The sequence below is a fragment of the Mytilus galloprovincialis genome, chromosome 10 (assembly GCF_965363235.1).
Source record: "Mytilus galloprovincialis chromosome 10, xbMytGall1.hap1.1, whole genome shotgun sequence".
NCBI classification, from domain to species: domain Eukaryota; kingdom Metazoa; phylum Mollusca; class Bivalvia; order Mytilida; family Mytilidae; genus Mytilus; species Mytilus galloprovincialis.
In genome coordinates this window covers 33781249-33803016 of record NC_134847.1, presented here as the reverse complement: position 1 = coordinate 33803016, position 21768 = coordinate 33781249, and the positions used below count along the sequence as shown (strand labels likewise).

At 32.9% G+C, this 21768-nt stretch overlaps 1 protein-coding gene across 2 annotated transcripts; it reads right to left on the bottom strand.

Moving 5' to 3' along the window:
- Positions 1 to 681: 681 nt before the first annotated feature.
- LOC143047429 (transmembrane protein 272-like) lies at positions 682 to 21055 on the bottom strand. Of its 2 annotated transcripts, XM_076220489.1 has the most exons (7): positions 20884 to 21055; positions 15029 to 15104; positions 13191 to 13307; positions 11691 to 11750; positions 6714 to 6917; positions 5224 to 5457; positions 682 to 1046 (listed from the first exon to the last, which is right to left on the bottom strand). In XM_076220489.1, exons 2-6 carry the CDS (start codon positions 15099 to 15101, stop codon positions 5264 to 5266), a joined length of 648 nt encoding a protein of 215 aa, XP_076076604.1. In that variant the 5' UTR covers positions 15102 to 15104; positions 20884 to 21055; the 3' UTR covers positions 682 to 1046; positions 5224 to 5263. The 2 variants fall into 2 exon arrangements, with proteins under 2 accessions (XP_076076604.1, XP_076076605.1); XM_076220490.1 differs by lacking the exon at positions 5224 to 5457.
- Positions 21056 to 21768: the final 713 nt, after the last annotated feature.

Sequence of the window (21768 nt, the reverse complement as noted above, 5' to 3'; positions counted from 1 at the left end):
TGTACAATATTTGGCTGATTGCAGGATAAAGTAAATTAAAGAAAGCGGACAATACTGTGGCCCAAAAGGAAAACTAATTACAACATTTAATCTATATATACTCACAGTATAATCTTTAATGTAAAAAGAGCGTATAAAAATAACTGTATACTATATAGAAATATCTGAAACTTGAAAATACTGAACCTCAATATAATTGATTCAAAATTCCATTTGCGTTGGAAAAATTAGTTTACCGTTTCAGAATCTTGAGGCCTTGTGATTATTTTTTTTATTGCTGGTATTCCCAAATTAGCATAATTCGCCGTTTCAGAATCTAATGCATCCTGGGTAATATTTTCAAAAGTGTACACTAAAACGTCCTGATTGGTTAGAAAGGTCATAAACAATGGAAATTTAACCAATGACGTGACGTTATTTTCATTTTGGAGTACGAACAATGAAATTACCCATGATGCTTTAGATTCTAAAACGACGAATTGTACGTCATGTCATTTGTTTATAACGTGTTAAAGCCAATCCCAGATTGTTTAAAAATCCTTAATGGCGAATTCTAATATGTTATTAAAAAATTACGAGGTAAAGGTTTGTTGCAGGAATTTTGTAGATTTGGAAAACATCCGTACAATATAAGTGCTGTAACCATAAAAAAGAATTGATCATCAAAGACGAACTAAAAAGATAAATAAATAAGTTTATTGTCTTGAAACTATACATGTATATATATCCAAAATGTTAATGACAAAGTTAACAAGTATAATATGTACCTCAGTGGTCGAAGTATTTCTTTCGTGTTTTTACCATTAAAACTAAAGCTAAATACAAACTATCATGGTTAGTAAAACTATTAATAATATATTAAGTATCAACTTAGCAAATGTCTATTTTTTACAATTGAAGTATAAAGAGCATCGTATACATTTTTTGTATTCCCGATTATAAATTAACTCCATTTTATGGCATATTATCCGGAATCAACCATGCACAAGATTGCATCACATGACATGGGAAATCAAAAACATTATGTCTCTGGCATCGTCTAAAACCTGTCAATTAGATCAAGGAAGATAAAATGAAAAATATCTCTACATTTTACAACAAAATATGCATCAATTTACGAAACAAATAGATAATAGATACAGTATAAATAAATGTATAATTATATACATGAGGGTGGGGATGGGGTCCTTCATTTTTTTTTATTTCTTAAACCTTAATTTTAACGCGTTTTTCTCTATCCTGAATTTTGAACATTTTTCTTTATTCTTTTTTTTTGCCCTTTATTCGGGATGTTTGCATATTATTCCGTCTATTCTGTAAACCCAATTCAGACCCTCGTACAGGTTTTAAAGGTTCTCTGGAAGACTACCATAGATTAAGTTTGCATTATATGATGATGTTGATGGTTTCAACTGCATATCATTACGCTGCATATATATAAAATGAAGCGAGGGGTTTACGTCAATGAGACGGAAACCAAACGACAATAAAAAATGCCCAAATATATCATATCGTACTATGATTGACAGTTGGGAACAGACCAATGGAAAGCGCTTACATGTTGTCTTGGTTATACCGACAACAATAATGTACTATAACACGTTACTAAATGACATACAAGTTGCTTTCTTTAAAAAAAGAAATGCAATCGTAAACCCAAATGCTTGTTTGCATTCAACCTGTCAATCATATCTGTATCGTGTGACCAACGAGCTTAAAGCGTTTATTGGGCGTGCGAAAAGCGTACCTAAGCGTATATCTGGGGTTCAGGTGACGAATGTTGGCGTATGTCTGTTTTTTAGTTAAAAGTCTAACGATTTTGAAGCGTATACAACGTGCCCTTAACGTGTCTCAAACTTATCTATAGCGTTTTCAAAGCCCTTGTAGCATGTTTATTGTGTGCGTGTAGCGTACAGTTGTACGCTTGACACACGCTTGAGCTGAATGAGTTTTTTTATGCTCCATAAAAAAATTCCTTGAGTAAAAGCGTTCACCAAGCGTATACCTTTGCATTTCGACGTACTTCAAACTTATGCAACGCGCGTTTAACGCTTGCTTAGCGTTCCTTTTGGAGAGCAACTAAGTTATGTATACGGACTTTTTCTGTTTTGACTGATTGTTTTACATTGTAATTTCGGGGTCTTTTATAGACGACTATGCGGTATGCGCTTTTCTCATTGTTGAAGGCCGTACGGTGACCAATAATTGTTATTTCTGTGTTATTTTGGTTTCTTGTAGATAGTTGTCTCATTGACATCATAGCCATGACATCTTCTTTTTTTATATTTGATATCTTGACGCCGACCATGTTAAGTCTGCTAAAATTGCATGCATGATTAATTATAAGGTTATCAGTCGTAATTAAAGTGGCACATTTGATTCATTGTTTAATTGCTTGAAGTATTATTTCTTGCATCTGCATGGTCAAATGTATTTTTTTTAAATATATTTTGGATTTAGGTTTCAGTTTGGTTTTTTTTTCATCTTGAATACCTACTTATCAGTCACATTTTAATGACGAAAATGATCCAGAGGTTATGTGACCTCATAGTTTTAATAAAAAGTAAATAATGTTGCAATATTTAAACAATGAAAATAACCTTAAATTTGCAATTCAAATGAAAATAAAAACGGAAAAATACTTTCATAATTTTTAACATTCAATTTGTTTTCAATTAACGATATTTTATTTTGAAAAATCCTCGTTTTTACACCTATTCGAGGAACGTATTTTAGATTATGTATACACGTCCTTGGTCTATCATAGACGTAAAATTTCAAGAAAGTGCAAGAAAGACTTAATTCCTTTTAATTTCAGTATGAAAAAAAATAGCCTGCTTTGTACATCATGTACATATTCCCTAGACCCGTAATCTTAAATGAAATGATAGTAATTATTAATACTTCTTTTATAGATTTTAGTTAACAAATCTCGTTTCGAATATAAATCGTATTGCTTACATGAAATCTTATCTCATATCTTAACACATCTGATTTCAACGTTTGACTCTAATTAAAATAATTAAAATAACTTCGCATATATTGAAAGTAAATATTAGCAGCTTGTAATTGCGTGCAAGGAAGTATTCAAATGATAATTAAATTAGCTTTCGTCATTATAAATTATGCATCATATGTAACATATCTCTATAACAACTTTAAGATGCTCGTGCTTATTAAACAGGTCAATTAATAAGCTATGGCGCATGTATATGCAAGACGGTCATGGAAAGAACAGACGTATTCCGAATAATATCCGGTGTTCCGAAAGACTACGGACATCGTCCAATATATACTGCGTAAACCCTCAGGGGTTTACGCAATAAATATATATACCGTCCCTTTGTAGCACGTGAATTGCAACTTGAGGTCAAATGTCAGGGTTATCCTTGAAGTTCTAGTGCATTTGTTTAGTTCTCAAATACTATTTTCTCGCCCCTTGTCAGTGAATTGTATAAGATATCCATGAACGATACATATTTATAAAGAAAAAAAAACTAAGTAACAGTCGATTATAAATCTCGTGAGAACTATAACAGGTACAACGAGACTACACTATTGAAAGAACAAATACATTTGTATTACGTTGTATCCTTCTCAGCAACTACATCATTACAAAGGTTGCAGATAGTTATTTGGGTCGTTTTCAAAAAATGTCGAATTTTCAGTACACCCATGCTTACTTTTTTATTTCTAATGGAAATTTCAGTTGTAATGGTTTAAATGAAAGCTTGTCAGATTTGTGAATCAGAACATTAATAATAAACACACCTTACATCTATTTTGATAAGATTAAACTGCATTTAAGACCCATTTTGGGGGTATTTGTCTGCGTACAGTGTCAGAAAATCACATTTCAAATGATTTTTTTGCGATTTTCTGATCGGCTTGATATCTGCAAAAGGGACTTTTTAAGAACGTTAAATATTACTTTAACGAAAAATCGTAGCTTCTATATCATTGTATGTAACATATTATCTACAAACTAAATCGAATCTGCGTACAGGAGGTTCATGTCTTTCCTGTTACCGCTACTTAAATTAGCCGTTAAATTATTCTCCCTATGAATATTGAATCAGTCAGTGTTGATCTCAAAAGTACAAAGTAATCTTTACATTTAAAACGCCTCGTTTCTTGAGAAAAGAAATTTCAAGACATTTAGTGAAAAAAATATAGCGTGCTTTTTTTCATGTCTATGCTGTTACCACCAATTTTGATTAAATACACCAACAGTATACTTGTAAAAAGTGCAATAACGTGTTGGAAACCAAATTCACAGTAGAAAAACATAATCACTTCACCAAAGGGAGTAGTTATTTCACAACAGCAATCAAAAACGAAGAAATTTGTCTATCCTGTTATGTCTATCCTGTTACTATGGTTGCTATGGTTACAGTAACAGGATAGACAATTGTAGACAAAAACGTCGTTAATTTTTTTATCTTAACATATAGGTGCAAAACGAATGAAATATTTCGTTGTTTGAAGTCATCTTAAGGTTATAATGTTTTAATCTTCCCAATTAAGCATTCGCAGGTGCAATACTGATATCGGTAACAGGATAGACAAAAAGGTAACAGTATAGACTTTTATATAGTAATATATCAGAAACGTACGTTCCTGTTACCAATGAAATATAGAGAAAAGTAAACTAACTTATGAGGGATTTACTTGATGTTGGGTTTATTTGAAAGGGTGAAAAAATGCCGAACAATATGAATTGCTATCTTAGACTTGCATTACTGGTGGTAATTTTTACAACCTTTGAAAACCAATTTTTAGAGGCATTTTTCAGTACAACCTGGAAAATTGGCAAATACTCTATCATATTACAGAATGAATATACATAGTAGTTTATTCTCTTGAAAACCATCTAATTGTCTACGTAAAACAAGCTTAACATTTTATCTAAACCTTTTCTTAATAACCCAAAATTTCTTTTGAAAATGGTAACAGGATAGACAAAATAATGTACCACCGATCAAAAAATGTTTCAACATATTCTTGTATGACATCATTAAGATTGCATCTTTTAATATGTTGTTCTTAAAGTACTGTTTGTTTTGATTTGCTTATGTAGAGGGTTGTTTGAATAAGTAACTTTTAATATTTTTTTCAATTTCAAAATTCGACATTTTTTGAAAATGACCCATTTAATGCCTTTCCGTTGAAAGTGAAGGAATCCGAATGCCGCTAAATGATAAAAATGGGAACGATGGTTACGTTTGATCTTGTGACCGGAAGCTATCCACACTGTTTTGAGTTATGATACCCTCTTTCCAAAGATACACGTGCAAATACCAAGAGCAATGCTGATAACTGTCAACACTCCAAGCACGATATAAGGAGAGATTAGTATCCAGAATGAAAAGTAATACAGCGTTGGATTGCAGTAATTATCTAAAATGGAGTTACTGCTTTGCCAGTCATCGTAAGTTCTGTACACCCATACATTTCCTAAAAATGTAAGAAACAAATTTTTCATTCCATTGACGTTAAGGTAACATAAGAATTCGAGTTTACATTAGCTTTCAGGAAGTTTGCCGAGGAAACCCGAAGTTTAAGGAAGTAAGCACAACAGTCTCGGTCAACAAAATTTGTTTTTTTCCCATCTGACCATGACACTTATTTCATTGCAGTACCAGTTTTAATTTGACTAATTTAAAGTTTACTAGAAGAAACCGGTAAACTCGGTAAAATGGCAATAGTTACAGCTCTTTTGATCTTAATCAATATCTTTAGAAAAAGGAAAGCATGGCTGCACTTTGACTTATAAGTTTAAAAGTCAATTTGGTATCTTTCGCCTATTTTGATAGTGTACTTATCAATCTATACAAAGCAAGTCGGCTATCTCCTCAAACACTCTCCGTAATATTTTATCCGATTCATTTGGTCAACATTTCCCTCTTACAAAATTCTTTACAGCAAGACTTGCATCTATATTAATATATTAATATACAACTGTGACACGTAAGTTCTTACATCTTTTAATTGAGTTATAAATAAGAATTACAAACAAAAATACGAAGCAACGTATACATATGGATTCTTACATTGGTACCAGTGGATTCTCGAATTTATCCAATCGAGATAGTTAAATTATCGAATTTTAAAGTCTGAGCCTCGGCGAGGACTTTAAAATTGATGATTCAACTATCGAGATTGGATAAATCCGATCATCCACGAGTAACTATGTAAGAATCTGTTTATCTAATGATTATCAAATAAATTTTCATTTTTGATAAACGAAAATCCCTTCGAGTGCCCTCCACATTCCGCAAATTTGTCAATTTCATTAACACCTGGGCCGCGTTCAATATCGTAGCTGCGACGTAGTGCTACGTAGATTTTGACTATTGAACGTGTAGCTATAGACTAGCTGCTACATATATATTGATAGCAGCTATGTAGCCGCTACGTAGCTGCTACGATATTGAACTTAACCCTGTTATCACATTGATTCATTCAGTGAGCTGATAAGGGTTATGACCTGTAAACTCATCCAATCATATTCTGAGATCATCGGCTACCACACGTTGATTATTTTTACCAAGCATTGAACTAGTGCAATATGACACGTCAACGTTTGTATTGCATTTCCTTGTAATGTGAAAAGGTTTTAACATATAATTATAATTTTATTGCACGAAAAATGGTGAACAAAATCGCTCACAATTTTCAATAAAAATAAGTTCAATAACTGTACAGCTTACCTGCAACGAACCAAGCAAATAGAAAACAGATGATACAATGTTCAGGTCCAGCCCCTGACTGTTTCTCTTCCTCTCCCTCCTTCCAATTATTGACTCGTCCTCGGATGATCGTAAGTATGTTAGTTATAATGGTAAACACCCCTGCTACAATCAGGTATATAGGGATCATTTTTTCTGCCGGACAGTCATGTAAATAGGTTGCTCCTATATAATGGGAAAAACATAAGAAAAAGAATTACATTTCAAACAATGCTAAATGGATTTATTCATGCTGATGCATTATAGGAATTTAGTTATATTTTGACATATTGATTAGCCCAGACGTCCTATGCTACGAGGATACTGAGATTACGCACCGTAATATTTGGCTTTACATTTACGTCATTAACTTCGGACTCTGAGACTGCTCACCGTAACTTCCGGTTTAACGTCATTAACTTCGACACTAAAACAGCGCACATTAATGTTAGATCATGCTCCATAAATGAGGCACAGTCATTTTTGACTATGTGCCATTATATAAATAACACATAAATGAGAGTGTGATAGAGCAGAGTGTTACCCCGAGAAAACTTTGTCATCCGAGGCGAAGCAAAGGTTGACAATGTTTTTTCAAAAGGTAACAATCTGTTTTTATCATCCTCTAAGATATGTGATATCTCATTTAGTTTACTAAATGTTCTGTCATTAGTGTCTTTTCGCATTGTAAATTGAAAGTAATTCACTTTGTTGTGATGTGCGTAAGTTGCAGCATAACAACGTTACAGTTATTTGGAAAACAAAAGTGAAGCAATATGCATGTATTGTATGTAGACAAAAAACGTAGAATTTAAGGATTGTCTTTTAAATTATTGATGCAAATTCATTTCACTCATAAATAAACTGTCGATTTTTGATTGGTCTGCACGAGAGGGTGACATTACAAAAATAGTTTCCCGCTGAGCCTTGGGATAGAGTAAATTATCTCCCTCGTCTGAACCAATCAAAATCAGGCATTTTAACGTGATGTCTTAGCCTTTTCATCTAAATTTGGGTTTTTAATGTAAAATTAGAATAGAAGGTAAAAAAGCCTTTGTGAGACCTTGAAATTGAAAGTATTATCCTTTTCCTTTATCAAAATATTGTTAATCAATTAAAAATCATCAAACAAATAATCTTGCTTTGGAACTGGTTGTTATCAAAGGGAAACAATTCAATCTCAATCTCAATGTGTTTAAATCCCAGGAGAGATAAATCTTGTTACACGAAGGGGTAGCTCATCCACTATAGTCTATTTTTAAAACATCTTTTAGATATTTATTTTGCTTTACCAAATTGTTTTATAATTAATTCCTCACTTTGTACTCGCAAAGTAAACTTTATTAAAAACCCTGAGAATGTATTTGCTATGCAATTTTTGTGGTTTTGTGAAAATATAGTTTGAATTGTGTGCATTGATGCCATGTAGTTGATAGTAACAAATACGCATGGGAGTTCAAAAACGAGATGTGTGAAAAAAATGGCCCTTTATATTAAAGCAAAAAAAACCTGACTCGTAATTTTTGCATATAGGAGACAAATCAGGTTGTTTAATATAATTTGTCGAATGATGGGTTGTTAATCGGTGCGAGTCATTGTGACACTTTAAAGGGGTTGGACAGAATTATGAGAACTGTGGAATAAGAGGACTAGAAATGAGAATTTGATGGATGAAAGCTTGAGGCAGGGTGGTCTTAATCGTGAGAAAAGTTTGATAAAACAGGAATAATTCTTGTTGATGAAAAAATAAGAGTGCAGAGGAACAGAATATGGAGTGAAGTAGGAGTTTGTGGAGGGAACTGGGAATCAATTCCCTGTGTCCACCAAATAACTGAAAGCCATTAAAGAAATAAAGGAGTGGGGTCTGACATGTATGTAAAAGGATCAATTATGCAGGGGATGCAGACCACAGATTGGTCTAATTTGACAACTGATAAATAAAAATACGATGGATGCCGAATGTGATAGCGCTATCTAAATAAAATAAATGAAAACAATATATATTTTTTTTCAATAAGTACAATTTTTATTATGAAGACCTAAAGTAGAGAAATGTAGCATTGAATGACTCGAATAATTGAGCACGCATCCGGCAGAGCACAGCTTCCCATGGTCGGACTGAATGTCAGTTCATAAACATCTCAATCATTCAATGGTGTTACCAACCATATACAGTATTAGCGTTGACAGTCCTTGTAAAGCGCCATTGACTGCTTTTTTTTTTTTTTTTATCTTTATTCCATTGACTGCTTTTAATCAAACAACAGATGGAAATTTGTAACCAACAACATTTTCAAACAACTTATCTAAAATGATTAAGTCTTTCAACAAAGGTTATACATGATAAGCAACGATGCAAATATTGAATTTTAGAACATATATAATTCTCTTTAACAATGAATTCAAAACAGCAATATCTATATTATTTAACAAATATGTACTAAATAGTGCCATGCAATCGTTAAATATAGAAACACGCAATTTCTATTTTTAAACAAGGGAAATAACAATTACATGACAATCGGATTTATTATCCTGTCTTCCAAATGAATTTAAAAACATTTTATTTTTATAAACAATAATAACTAATTAGAAAGAAAGGAATAACACACATACACACTGCAAATAACATGTATTTATGTTGCAACAACTTTATTGTTGATAAACAACTGCCAACCTGTACCAGAAACAAACAATAGTTTGGAACAAACTATAATACACCACGAACGACAACTCGACCTAGAATGTTACTCACATTTGTTGATAATGTAAACAAACATCGATTTACAAAAAAGCGGTTATATGTAGCAATTAACAACAATCAGAATGCTGTAGTAAAAATCATCAGGAAATTAATCTGGCTTGCCGCCTGGAGATGCCGATAAGTGATATTTTACAAAATCATGTTTTCAGGGGACGTGATGAATTGTCCTTGCCAAAGTTACATATAATTCAGGTATCTTACATTTCTAACATATATTGATACCACGATAATACATGATTGATAATACTGCCTTGTTAAATATACCTTATTGTCAAAGAATGCAGCAATAATTCTGTTGTCAACGGTCAAAGAAAAAATCGGGATGATCAAGCATGGAATTCCGGAAATTGACCGTCTCCAAAAATATTAAATTCTAAACTTGAGTATAATCGTCCTTTTCGCACCAAACGACTATTGAAAAGGCTAGATGTATGAATCATTGAATTTTCAATAAAAATTATGCGATCTTTCCTCCTTTAAAAGTATATGTTTATCCAACACCACTTACCATTAACGTACGTATAGTCATTCGCCTGTTATTCAGTGATTGTCGTTTGCTGCTGTATATAACATTTGTTTATCATTTATTGTTTCGTCATAAATCAAGTTGTTAGTTTTGTCGCTTGAATTATTTTACAATTGTCATTTCAGGGGCTTTTATAGCTTGGAATGGGTTTAGCTCATTGTTTAAGGGTGTACTTATGTGAAAAATTGATACTGTAAGTTAAAAGAGCATAAGTTAAGGAACAAAATAAGCCAAAAAATAATGATTATGGTTATGGAGCTCCTTTTCGAGATATTTTATTTTTAATAAAATGACGGGAAAAGGTAAACTCGGACTTTTACCTTATATTCCCATTGGAAATAATTGGGTCCCAAATCGAAAGAAAAGAAATCTAGAATCTGCTTAAATTTTGATAAATGACCTTTTATGAGCTATTGAAGTCTTATATGAAATGAAAAATGGGTGTTATGGGGCGTATATTTTATCCTGTATCGTAGGAAAAAGTCCGAACATTAATTTTTGACAAAAATTCCTAAACCTCACCTAAGCACACCATTAAGGCCGTACAATGACCAAAATACAAAGTGTTTTTGATACTGTGTACTTATAATTATTACTTGTTACTTATAATGATTTATTTTGGCACACAGTTAAATAAATGATTTGTATGCCCCGACGTCACCGGCTGGGGCTTTAAGTGTTACCCTCACCCGTCCGTATATACGTCCCGAATTTGGTTTCCATTTTATAACTTTAGTTTGCATCAACCAAATGTTATGAAACCTATACATAATGCTTATTAAATGTACCACAAAACACAGATCAAGTTCGAATTTGGTTAGCTTCACTTTTACCGTTCTCGAGTTATGCCCCTTTATAATAAAATTGAGAATGGAAATGGGGAATGTGCCAAAGAGACAACAACCCGACCATAGAAAAAAACAACAGCAGAAGGTCACCAACAGGTCTTCTATGTAGCGAGAAATTCCCACACCCGGAGCCGTCCTTCAACTGGCCCCTAAACAAATATATACTAGTTCAGTGATAATGAACGCCATACTAATTTCCAAATTGTACACAAGAAACTAAAATTAAAATAATACAAGACTAACAAAGGCCAGAGGCTCCTGACTTGGGACAGGCGCAAAAATGCGGCGGGGTTAAACATGTTTGTGAGATCTCAACCCTCCCCCTATACCTCTAGCCAATGTAGAAAAGTAAACGCATAACAATACGCACATTAAAATTCAGTTCAATCTGATGTCAGAAGATGTAACCAAAGAAAATAAACAATACATAAATAACAACAGACTATTAGCAGTTAACTGACATGCCAGGTCCAGACTTCAATTAAACTGACTGAAAGATTATGATTTCATCATATGAACATCAGGCACAATCCTTCCCGTTAGGGGTTTATTATCATACCATCATAACAATATGAGAAGAACATAACCCGTGTCATAACGTTATTTGCAAGCGGGGGCATCATTTGTGTCCCATAGACACATTATCCATTTAGTATCCTATCAAAATTATCTGCAGAATCATTTAACTTAGTCAAGAGACTATTCTCTCAATGAGCCTAATAGAAACCACAAAAACTGACCACGGTGAATTTAGTGGGTTATTTTTGTAAAGCATTCGCGAATCATGAAGTTAAAAAGCAGAAAAAGTAGCAGATACTTACCTACGGCAATCATAGCTATTGGAATCGCCAAGAATATCCCTAAACAGATAGTACATGCAACTGAAAAAACAAAACATAATTCGTCAACACTAGCATATACATTGGTCACAGACAGTAGCATTTATGGGGGAAAGAAAAAAACATAGGCACTTGTTTTTTTCAGTTAATTCCTGTTTTTCTGTTAATATTTTCATAAAACTAACAATGAATTTAAAATAGGAAAGACAACACATTCTTCACCCCAACCTGAAGTTCCGACTCTATATTAGAATGTCCATTTTCTTACACAATCAAGAAGTCCACATGTGTGTTAATGCAATCTACTGTTATATATTCCATTGACCAATTTACTTACCATTTTGGTGTATAAGGGTACAAAATGCAGGTAGGTCATTTGCGAAACACTACTAAATGTTTTTTTTTTTTTTTTTTTTTACCAGTTCTACAGTTAAACGGTATAGGAGAAATATGTTCCCTAACCGTTTTATAGTAAAACTGTATAAATCAAACACGTTTTCTTTCAACAGTTCTATAGTAATAATCTGTTAACACAGAGATATGTCTCGCCTTTTTGTGATTTTGATAATGCAAGTGTTGAAATTGAAATAGTAATACTTTAACATGTAATTTATGCAAATATTCAAAGTCAATGAACCATGACTGAAGGTACGTGGCTAAACAATCTCCATGGAAATGAAATGTGCCAATGCTAATACAACTGCATACAAAATACCATTGACTTATCATAAGTAGTTCCCTTTAAACAAACCTAAACACAAACATTAACGTCTTGTAAACTATGTTAAAGTTTCAAAGTCAATGAACCATGATGAGGGGGTGTGGCTATATAATCTTCATGGAAACAAGACATGCAAATGCCAATAAATTGCATACCAAATATCATTGACTTAACATTAGCGGTTTATCTTAGACTTGTCTAATCACAAACTAATACATGTAAACCAAGCAAAAGTTTCAAAGTCAATAGACCATTACTGAGGGGGTAGGACCAAATAATCTCCATGGAAATGAGATGTGTCAATGCTCATACAACTGTACACCACATATCATTGACCTACCACTAGTGGTTCACCATAAACTAGACATAATCACAAACTAAAGCGCCGACGCCGGAAACAGTATACCTATGTCTCGCTTTTTGACTCCGTCAGGGCGAGACAATAATTAAGAATGGATATAAGGAGTGTGTCAAAGAGACAACAACCCGACCAAAGAGCAGAAAACAGCCCAAGGCCACCAATGGGTATTCAACACTTGCAGAGGGAGAAAATCCCGCACTTGGAGGCGAGCTTCAGTTGGACCCTAAACAAAAATATGTACTAGTTCAATGAAAATGGACGCCACACTAAACTTCGAAACATATAAATGAACAAAAAAAAAAAAAAAAAAAAAAAAAAAAAAACCACACAAGACTAACAAGCATACGAGTAGTAAGAATGTAGCTATATTATTGGATACATATTTAAAACATGTACTTACCAGAACCTACTAGAATTCCACAGCATGTCTTAACGAAATCAACATTTCCATCTGATTCTTCCTTCGCTTGTTTTAGCTTTCCAAAAAGGGAATCGTAAGATGGCGGAGGAGCAACATCTAAAATACAATAACAAAAGTTATTGTTTTGAGAATATAAAAATAATGTTAAGATTCATATGAACCCATACCAGTATAAAGAGATATAAAGTCTATAGAATGTATTATAAAACTCTTTTAAGGGAGAGAACTAAAAAAATATCCTATGATTTCTTTTGAAAAATACAAAATGCCAATATGTTCTGTTCAGGTAGTAAATGGAAAATAATACTCATTCTTTTCGTCAACATCCATATTAATAAAACAAAATTGAAACTCATTGACAAAAAATAAACATTCATAACTTTAAAACTTGGGTTTGGCATGACTCTTATATTAGGGTCTGGTTGGGGTTTACAATAGTTATCAAAGATACCAGGATGATAATTTTCTACGCCAGACGCGCGTTTCGTCTGCAATAGACTCATAAGTGACGCTCATATCGAAATAGTTAAAATGTCAAACAAGTACAAAATTGAAGAGCAATGAGGATCCAAAATTCCAAAAAGTTGTGCCAAATACGGCTAAGGTAATCTATGCCTGGGATAAGAAAATCCTTAGTTTTTCGAAAAATTCAAAGTTTTGTAAACAGGAAATTTATAGAAATGACCACATACAAACCAAACTCCGAAACAGTGGTGACGTTGCTTCGCTAAACTATCATAAAGTCAACGTAGCGTAGTAAAGAGGACGTAACCGCTGTTTCGGAGTTCGCATACAAACTAGAGAATAATGGACAAAAAGTGCAGACTAAAGGTTTAAGAAAACAAGCATTCTGTGAGTATTACATGGCATACATAGTCCCCTAGCGGTTTAGAATTCATTGTATTGGAACAAAATTCTAACTTGATCTATAACTTGTCATGGTGTATACTATATAACAAATATCAAATCAATATCTTCAAGCATGATGATAAAAAGTGTTGAAAACTGGTTATATAAGTGAACTTTCTAAGTCCAAGATCATAACTCTGCACAAAATCATCAGACCGGAACAAAATTCGAATTTAATCTGTAACTTGTCATGATAAACTATATATACCAATTTTCTAATCAATATGTTCAAGCATGACGAAAAAAAGTGTGGAAAACTGATTATTTTAGTGAATTTTCTAAGTCAAAGGACCATATAACTCTGTACAAATAATCAGATCGGATCAAAATTCGAACTTGATCTGTAACTTGTCATGATAAAACAATACACCAAATATTAAATCAATATCTTCAAGCATGAAGAAAACAAGCATTCTGTGAGTATTGCATGGCAATACATAGTCCCCTACCAGTTAAAAATTCATTGTAATGGAACGAAATTCTAACTTGATCTATAACTTGTCATGGTGTAAACTACATATAAAAATGGACAGACAGACGGACGGACAGACAGACGGACAGAAAGACAGACGGACAGAGTGCAAACCTAAAGTTCCCTTCGACTTCGTCGGTAGGGGACTAAAAAGTGTGGAAAACTGATTTGCCGGACTGACTGATGGACAGACAGATAGACGGAGTGCAAACCTAAAGTTCCCTTCGACTTCGTCGGTATGGGACTAATAAATAAAAGAGAACAAAATCGATAAAATAAAGAATAGAGAATAATTGGGTGTTAAGACATAAAGAGTAGATAATAATGGACAAAATATATAGAATTGAAAAAAATGGTCTGTACAATCAAAAGAATAAACAAAGAAAGGAATCCCCTCCAGTCTCTCTTTTATGGACCCCTACTTAAATCAGTGTACCGGTTGGTCCGACATACGAGGGCGGAGCGGCTCCAGCTTCTGCTGCTTTCATTTCTGCACCTTCTGATGCCATCGTCTGAAATAATAATAATTTGATTTTTTTATAATGCAAACATCGTACACTCCAGGACAGCATTACTACTACACAAGCATCGTCCAGTCCAGGTCAACTTGTCATCATATATATTTCTTGCGATCTTTGTATGGCCCCCTTTTCTCTTTTTCTTCTTTTTTTTTTGGTGTTTATTTTTAAGGAATAACCAGTTTTCACTTATTTCACGTGTTCTTGCCATACGAAATAAGTAGTTTATTTAGGGAACACATTAAGAGATAGTATGTTTTAACTATTGTTATTGGAATAGCGTATGAATGTTGATGATGGATAGCTGTTTAATGTCCAGCGGCAAATGTATATGCATATTCAGGACGAGAACATGTTAAAGTCATAAGAAACGAGTGACCGGTTAAAAATAATGTTTTTCCAATTCTTGAACCAATGCATACAAACATCATAAACTTAGTCTTCTGTGCACGAATTTATCATTTTTTTTCGTGTAAATTTTGTATAATCGTTAATTTTTTTTTCTCAATCGGTCAGTGTTGTTGTAAAAATATGGCAGGTAATTAAAGTTCGTGTTTGAAGCCGAAGTTTAACGATTTTCACCTGTTTGTCAACAATCGACAACAAATCAACAAAAAAAGCATGGAAATTGAGCACGTGTTTAACATGTAAATTCAGATAATAGTTTATTTTAAGGATATCCATGCGTATTGTGATCACCGGATTTTTACAAGATGGGTCACACTGAGGTCACTTTGCATACGGAAAATTTGTCGGGGGAATTGCTTCCTGTAACAGGTCGGGACCACTACCTTATATGGAAATGCATAAATTAGCATACTTATGTTCTCGCACATGTAATTGTTTATTTACATGAGACGCAATTTATTTTTACCTAGGTTTTTGACCAATCGACTAAATGAGTCACAATGCATGATGGACTACTACGTGTTTACAATCAACCAAGAACACGTGTTATTTACTGAAAAACAACACATTTTTTCGTGCAATGCGGGATTCACAATTTCGCTTAGTTTTTCATTTTGTGTATCCTCATTTATAGTTCGTGATATAAAGTATTACTTCCATGCTCAGATTAACGAAGAGTTGTTTCTATGTGAAGAAAAAAGGGTTTGAATTACCCGATATATAGCCATTAACATGTTTGATGATGGCACAGAGATGTCGTGTATTTGTCCACCAGAAGCAACGAAACAACAGCGAAAAAACACAATTACCCATGAGACAAACTTACTGGTGTAAAGTAAGCCGTCGGTAACCACCGGTGCTGATATTCAAGAGTACAGCAATTTTGTATAGATAATTAAAGGCAAATGTGGGATCCTTGAATTTTGTGTTCGCAAAAAAGGCGAAGAAATATTTAAATACATGGCAGTGTTAACAAAATTTATAAGTATTTTTGTTGGTCACATTTCAGTATATGGGACTTCCAAACTGTTCCCTTTTTTTAAGGTAGTGAAGTCAGCAACTGTAGTTTCAGTTTGTTCGTTTTTTAACGGGCTCGGACATTTGCCAAACTGAATAAAATCATTACAGCAGATTTCTTAAACCTGCAAAGTAAAACTTTGATTGGCTTGCTTGCTTTGTTTGTATAGTTGTTTATACAAGCTTTGAAAATAAGATTGACATCTTTAAACAATATATATATAGGCATAGTTTAACTTGTATATTTTATATTTTGTACAATATACAAACAAGCAAGCAAGCTAACCAAAGTTTTGCTCCACATGCATAAGAAATAAGCTGTAATGATTTTATCAATATGTATGTGCGACAAGGTGGAAAATTTGATATGTCTTGTGAAAATTGCAGCGTTGGATCTATAATAAAAAAAGAAGATGTGGTATGATTGCCAATGAGACATCTGTCCACAAGAGACCAAAATGACACAGAATTAACATTTATAGATCACCGTACGGCCTTCAACAATGAGCATACAGCATAGTCAGCTATAAAAGTCTCCGATATGACAATGTAAAACAATTCAAACGAGAAAACTAACGGCCTTAATTATATAAAAAAAAATGAACGAAAAACAAATATGTAACACATAAACAAACGACAACCACTGAAATACAGGCTCCTATACAATATATATATATTTTTTTTGATGGGATAGATTTCTTGTCCTTTTATGTATTTAATTGGGCCGGTTTTTTTTTTTTTGTTTTTTTTTTTTTTTTGGATTGTTTTACACAAGTAATTTTTGGGTCATTAATAGCTTACTTTTCAGCATTGGACCTATGACTGCTTACTTTACTAAATTATGTCTTTGTTGGAAAGATGTCTCATTTGGCACTCATACCTCATCTTCTTATTTCTATATACAAAGCACGTTTTAGAAAAAAATAATAGGTAATATGGCACCCACTTTGATCCAGAGACTTTTAATATTGGAGATATTTTACATATGTCAACAGGACAGCAGCCGAACGATAAAAAAAAACCTCTGAGGTATATTTTGTGATAAAATTAGCAACAAACGGATATTATCGATGGATGAATTTAAACTATAAAAATGTATTGAGCTATATACCGTACCCGCTCAGTGACGGATCCAGGGGGCGGGGGTTCCGGGGGATGGACCCCCTTTTTTGGACGATCAGTGCATTTGGATGGGGACATGTAGTTGGAACCCCTCCCCTTTTGTCCAGGGTTAGGACCCCCCCTTTTTAAAATGGCTGGACCCGCCCCTGCCGCTCTCATAACACTTCTTTTTAGCATACTGAATATTATGATGTTCTTACTATTAGTTCAGGTCCTGATAAAAAAAATACACATTCAATTCAGAAAGAAGTGTTTCAATGAAAGTTTCAAGTTTTTCTAGGCAGAAATGATTTTGCAATGACATTATACAGGTTTAAAAGAGCTCAAATGATTTTCTTACTGGACAGTGGTCACTTCATTGGATATTTCACTGTGTCATGTCGTGAAATTAATGCAGGTTCAATTTATAACAATGCACAAAACCGGTTCAACTGCTTTTGCAAGGCGAAAAAGAAAGTCGAATCGTGAAGCCAATAAACAATATTTTTTTAATCTGAGCATGCAAATTGAAGATTACGTTATATATTTTACATTAAATATATTTGCAGAATAAAAACTTTGGAAATGAGAGTCCCAGACAATATATTAATTGACTGTTTTCCCACTAATTTCACGTGTTTTAAGTAGTATTTTACTCGTAGTAGCCCACAATGCATTGTAGTTCATTGAGTCGATTGGTCAGTTTTTCAAGGTCATATTGGCCTTGTGTTTTGGAAATTACTATGCAAATATATTCTGACGTCAGAAAATCTAGAGTGATTAACCCTGCTTTGCACTAGACCGACACACTGAGCCGAATTTTTTACGACGTCGTGCTAGTTCACAAAGTAACAGTCCGCAGGAAGACATGTCACCTTACCTGTACACATTATTCCGATCCGACCAGACTTTGCTCTTATTCCTTAATCTTATGCCGAAAATCGTATGAATAAGGGAAAGAACAAAAATTGGAGAGAGAACATGCACGTCGACTTCCCTCACAAAATCGTGTACATGTAACTCACTATCATATACAATGTATGATATAAAATATATATATCATATGTAGTAATAAAATTGAGAATGGAAATGGGGAATATGTCAAAGAGACAACAACCCGACCAAAGAGCAGAAAACAGCCGATCGTTTATTTACAATAGCTGTATTTCATATGAAGGTCTGGAGAGTGGGAATTTAATTTCTGTATTCTATATTGTTAATGTTATTTATTTAATTTCTTTATTTACTTTGTCCATTCTTATATGTTCCGTCTATAATCTAGCTCCCCGTTATTATAATTTACTTTTTCCATATTTTTCTCCATTTCCCCCCATTCTTCTATATTTTAAAACACAACCCAGACCCTGAAATGGGACTATATATTCATATGCGAAGTTGCATTTTCAATATTATTATCATGAAGAAAGAACGTCAAAATATAATCGATGGGTTAATAATATGACCCTTTAATGTTTTTTTTTTAAACCGGATCCGTCGTCTACATCGCAATTTCACTGTAAAAACTATAAATAGAACATACATGTACACATTTTATAAGTCTACATGTCGTACGTGTGGTTATACTATCATAACTTTACAATACAATTATCAGTATTGTATATGCACATATACAATTTCATCTATTAAAAGAAACGAAACCGGGCCTTTGGCTAATACATGTATATGACCGGTCACACAATAATCTTTCATTAGCACATCATATTTTCTTATTACAAATACCTGTGTATTTAGGGACTGATCATTTTTTATCTGGGAGGGTGGGCTGGTCAAAATGCAGGGGGGATCAAGTTTTCTTCTTTATGTGGAAAAGGGGGGTTCAATTTTTTTCATAAATTAAAATTGGGGGGATCAATAGTTTTTTGCACATGGAAATATGTAGTTTACATACTTCAAGAGACAAAATCATTAATGTGTAAAAGAATATCACTAAAGTCTAATCGAAATATATTTTTAACATCATATACAATTTAAATTAGTAAGACATTACAAGACTTTGGTGATGTAGAAAGCTAGCTGTCATTTTGTGTCATATTGTCCCATATAAAATACACAGGTGCTTCATAACCCTTATAGTTCAGTCGTTATATTTCACTCACTTCGATCACTAAATTAACAAGCATTACTGCCAAGTTTTGTTATAATCATCTTCATAGTTTGGGAGAAATTATGTATGAGTTGAAACAAAATCTACAGCAATTTGTGCAAAATTTGTTCAAAAATTCGATTACGCCACATCATGAAAGAAAATGGTGTAGAGAAATAAATCCTACAATAAATGATAAGATACTCATCTAATCTGCATACAAACAGTTGAAAATTGATACAAAAGATGATTCTGAGATGACGAACACCATTAATAAATATATTTTTTTTTTTTTAAATACAAGATTCCTTTGGGTTCATTTATATCTCTCATTCCCTCAAAATTTTGAGGTTACTGTCACACATTTATGAATGATATATGTCAATAAATGAGTAATTAAATTGGTATTAAAGGTGGCAGCATGAGCTATCCATATATATAAAAGTTTAGCCACTCAATTGAGGTTTCAATAAGGCCTAACGTAAAACTTAAGTTTAAGGGACATATAACAGCAATCTAAATAAAAACCGATCTGTCATCGCTCCCGTTTCTGATATGACCATATGTCGCGTGGGAGCGACATTTTAGAAAACGGGAGTGATGAGAGATCGGTTTTTAATTAGATTGATATAACAGACACCTCCTAGTAATTAATGTGTTGTTACTGTTTCAAAAACTTTACTTTTTAATATATATTTTTACACAGAGTAACTATAAGGATCACGTTTTCTTAAATAGCCCATTATAGGAAATTACAAAAAAGTCAGAAAAAGCTTGCTCTACCATCTAATATTCATAGAAGAGTCCTATTTCAAGGCAATTTTCCCTCAAATATGTTTTTGGACTCAATCCAATGAGAATATTTCATGTTTTTCATGAAATAACATAAGTGTTTTGCATGTTAAAATTTTGGCATGTTTAATAGAGGGGGGATCAAATTTTTTAATGTTTTTACGGGGGGGAACAAATAAAAATAGTGAAATATTATGGGGGGATCAAGAAAATTTTATATGCTCGATTTCAAAATGACCCCCCCCCCCCCTTTCCCAGGTAAATAATGATAAGTTCCTTACACTTCTATATTATCAAAGTAATCTATCAGATCAATAATTCACTACTTAAATGTAAAATAAACTCGCTTACCTGACTTCCAATCTAGAACGAATGTTTAAGCAATTAGTTTGGTGTTGTTTTGGTTATCCTAAACGCTACCCAGATAAACTGCGTATGAAGATTTGCAGGAAATTTATAAAAATGACCACATTATTGATATGAAATTACTTGTTATTCTACAGATAAAAAAATATATATATAACAACGCTTTCAATTTTAGTTCATCACAAAAGGAAGTCCGTTTATCGAATATGATAAAAAGGTGAATAATAGTTTTATTAGTTGTACGTAGTATCTTAGTTATACGTGTCGTAGTGGCACGTAAAGGCGAGAAGAGGACAGACTCTACTTCCTACATACAAATGAATTTCTTTTCTTTTAATTTCCAATACTGTAATTACTATTATAACGTTTGGATATATTGTATATATAAGTTTGATTGAATTTAAAAAAAAAAATAGAATACAGATTTTTTTTTTCAAATTGAAAAAAAAATAAATTTGTTTGTCTTTATTTAAAAAAAAAGATCGGATAAAAACTTCCAATACAACTTTTTTATTATTTCATATATATAAACTAATCATAGAAATATATGACAACTATATACAACAATTTAAAGGACAAGATTGTGGACCAGCGCTCCTGATGAAGTTAAACCTAGAAAAGCGCTACATACAGGACATGTATAGTGTGTTTTTATTTTTTTTCTGTGGGTTAAAAGGTACTTAACATGATTAATAATTAATTTGTATTTTGTTTTCATTCTACCCATATAGATTATAAAGAAATTCTGCATGTGTTTATCAGATGAAATAGTTAGCTTTAATTTAGTGTCAATCAAATAATCTATTATACTTTTTTTCCTTATCATTGAATATAACAAAACTGTTATTGTCTAGCTGTCATCAGATATAA